This window comes from Limulus polyphemus, unplaced genomic scaffold (assembly GCF_000517525.1).
Source record: "Limulus polyphemus unplaced genomic scaffold, Limulus_polyphemus-2.1.2 Scaffold8408, whole genome shotgun sequence".
Classification (NCBI taxonomy): domain Eukaryota; kingdom Metazoa; phylum Arthropoda; class Merostomata; order Xiphosura; family Limulidae; genus Limulus; species Limulus polyphemus.
Window position 1 is genome coordinate 14,479 of NW_013674018.1, and position 3,702 is coordinate 18,180.

The window sequence follows — 3,702 nt, forward strand, 5'->3', positions numbered from 1 at the left end:
ACAGTAACACAGACCAGACTGAAACACAGTAACATAGACTAAACAGAAACACAGATCAGACAGAAACACAGTAACATAGACCAGACTGAAACACAGTAACATAGACTAAACAGAAACACAGATCAGACAGAAACACAGTAACATAGACCAGACTGAAACACAGTAACATAGACTAGACAGACCAAGACAGAAAAACAGTGTCACACACCAGACAGAAACACAGTAACACAGACCAGACTGAAACACAGTAACATAGACTAGACAGACCAAGACAGAAACACAGTGTCACACACCAGACAAAAACACAGTGTCACACACCAGACAGAAACACAGTAACAAAAATCAGATATAAACATAACAACACAGACTGGACAGAAACACAGCAACATAGACTAGACAGAAACACAGTAACAAAAACCAGATACAAACATAACAACACAGACAGAAAAGCAATTTCTATAAACAAAACATAATGTACAGCTAATTAAATGTATAATCAATGTATTTATTTCACCACAAAAACATCCTGAATTCACTATGGTAATCTTTTAAAATCTCTATAACTTTCCACAGAAAATGCTTCATAAAATCTGTGTTTAGCAAAGTTGAGTTACATCATTTGTACTGTATAGCTTCATGTACAAACAATGATGAATCTTGCTGCCATTTCTCACAGTCTACACTTCTCTTTATCTATTGCCTCTACTTTAATCATGATTGCCTCCAACTTCTCCTCCAACCTACAAACTCTACATACAAATTGCACATCTTCATTACTAGCTTCCTTAAAAGTACATTCCAGTCCCGAGTTCCCAAATAAAACCCAATCATTGCACCTAACAAACTTAACTCCTACACTAGTTTTAATCACTGTATTTGTGGCCTGCGATTAAATACCAGTAGCCTATTGACAACTCTCTTACACCTAACGTTTGAGAATCAAATATATTACAAATCTTATGCAATTAATCTGCAGGATGAAAAGTTATGTTTCCTTATATTGATTAATTATAGATATATATATATATCAATATTTCTAAACACCATACAAGGTGTCTCATGTTGCATGGCATTCTTAGAACAGCAGGATTGATTAACCCTAATTTTAGTCACATACTATTAAGTAATTGCCTTGTTCTTATGATAATTACCTGTATTGAATACAGCATCAACTACCATGATCTTATGATAAGTTTTATCTTTTATCAGTTTTTACAAGAATGCTTAAATATTGCTTATGTTATCAGTACAGTGTAAATGCACGTTTTACATGATGTCTGATATATCTATGTTTCTTGAAAGTCTAGTTTTATAGGATAAATTGATTTTGATATTCCAGATAGAAAAACTCGAACAAACAACCAAAACCTTAAAAGATAGCATAGTGGCAGCACCAGAGATCAAAGAGTTGCCTAAAGATGTTTCATCACTTTCAGAGGTATGAAACTACAAACAATATGCAACTTGAAACGTACTGAATAGCAACGAAATATATCTTGATTGATCAACGTGAGTTAAGATCTTAACATCATTCCAATGTAATAGACATTCTTAACTTCTTTCATGCCTAACTGAAAAATATCTTATAAATGTTTATTGTTTTAAACAAATGAACTTTCACAGCATGAGCAGGACTATGTTGTTTTTGTCTGTGACTAGAACGTGGCCAGTTTTGGGAGTAAAATTGCAGCTATGGAAACTACAGTGTCAGATTTGAAGAATCAGCAGTCTTTTCTTCAGGTTTCTCAAGAAGAACTTACACAAGCTGTAACTAATATTGAGGTAGGAATCTCTCTTATTAGTGCTCTATGGTGGTAACACTATGAACCTTGATACAGATATCTAGCTTTGATGTGGTGAAAAAGTTTTGATTAATTAGCTCACAGATATAATGCCTTGCTTCTTTTTTCATGCAGTCTTTGTTAGTCTCTGTTTAATTCCAAAGGAATTTGTTAAATTAATCAGCCGCTTACATTTCTTGGGTTTTCAATATTTTTGTCATAATACTTATTTTTTCTTTTGTTTTACCTCTAGTAATTAAAACTGAATGTCTCTCTTTTTGTTAAATGTTCAGATACCAGACTTTCTGTATTGTTTAAGACAGTGATACAGTAAGATATATGTTTAAATGCAGTTAACATATTTTGGCAATTAACTGTTTAATTGAAAATGGTTTATTCTGTGTTAGGTAGAAGTACATGAATTATCAAATACAACTGAATATCTGTCCAACCCAACTGCTCAAATCCAGATAACACAACTTTCAGAGGTACAGCTGGCTTTACGTGATGTAAGTTTAATTAGAGAATAAATTACACTTTATGGAAACCACTTTAGAATATTTTTTGTTTAAGGTGCAAATTTAGCCTCATAGAAAGTTAAGACATTATACAGTATTTGGGAATCAAAACCAGAAATATTAAAAATGTGATGTTGAGCTACATTTTAATGTAACTTAATTCAAGTGAAGAGCTATTTCTAATCTGAAAAAATAGTTTCAGTTTCAAATGAATGTATATTCACCAGCTCTTTAAATAAACTTATGTTTCAAACATGGTCACCTTTATAGAATTAGCTTTCACATTAAACTGTAGCTCAAGGGGGGTGGGGGGTGGGTGGAGAAATGAATTACTTTTTAATTTTATTATTTAGTTTTCTAAGCACACGAACAGAGGTGGATTGGGAGCCTAAAACGGCCCGGGCAAATACTTAAAAATCACGATGCTTTTTATAGATATATATAGATGTACAGTAGCACTGGCCCATCGGGAGTTTGCCTGGTGTTCCGGTGGCCCAATCTGCCCCTGTACTTGAATTATTCCATTTGAAATAACCTTAATATGATAAAAAAAATTGTTATAAAAACAAAAAATCAGTGTGGCCATTTTGTTTTTTAATTCTTAAACTATGATATTTTTATTTAAATCAAATTTGCATCTGAGTGATTTAAACATTAACAACACGACAGCCATTTCTACATTCTATATTTAAGTAAATGTTGTTTAATGGAAATGCTTCATTAAGTATGGTTATTTCTTTCTGCATAGGAACTCTTGAGAGTGACTGAAGCTGTGTGTGATTTGAATGAAACAGTGTTACCCGTAATCTGGAAGATACATCATAACATGTACCCTCTTATAAACAAAAGTGCAACTTGCAGATTAGAAGATCTCAATGTAAATATTTGAAATGTAACATTAGATATTTTAATCATTCTCTTTCTAAAACTAATTCCTTTATATGATATATCATTGTTTGTACATGAAGCTATATAGTACAAATGATATAACTCGACTTTGCTTAAACAAGAGGAGCTTAAACTTTTACATGCAAGGGATACATCAGCTAACAATGACTTTCAGGAAGTTAGAAAGAGTACTATTAGGGCTAAAAGTAGTAGATTTAATTGTAATAAGTCTATTCTATTGAGTAACAGATTTTTGCCCTTGGCTTCTACAGACGAGGAACTATTAGAAGGAAGGAAAACAAAAGGGACAAAGAAGGATATTGATGATAAACTTAAGGTGGTTATATTTATAGGTGATATCTTGATAAGCATATGGACAGGATAGTATGTAGGGTAAATATGGAGGAAATAATTAGATTATGCTACCCAGGGGCACATGTGGAGGATACAACTGACAGAGCACGTAGGGGCTAATGATGTAGGAAAAGGTAGGTCAGAGGAGCTAATTAATAAGT

The 3,702-nt window shown here is 32.8% G+C and overlaps 1 protein-coding gene across 4 annotated transcripts in view; it reads left to right on the forward strand.

The window, feature by feature from the left end:
• LOC111083165 (EF-hand calcium-binding domain-containing protein 14-like) overlaps positions 1–3,702 on the forward strand; it is a 21,884-nt gene that overhangs the window by 9,310 nt on the left and 8,872 nt on the right. For 2 of the 4 annotated variants that reach the window (XM_022379462.1, XM_022379464.1), the window contains exons 4-7: positions 1,340–1,438; positions 1,660–1,782; positions 2,189–2,290; positions 3,048–3,176. In XM_022379462.1, the coding sequence (XP_022235170.1) occupies positions 1,340–1,438; positions 1,660–1,782; positions 2,189–2,290; positions 3,048–3,176 (453 nt within the window). The remainder of the gene's footprint in view (positions 1–1,339; positions 1,439–1,659; positions 1,783–2,188; positions 2,291–3,047; positions 3,177–3,702) is intronic. The other 2 variants (XM_022379463.1, XM_022379465.1) reach the window with 2 other exon arrangements.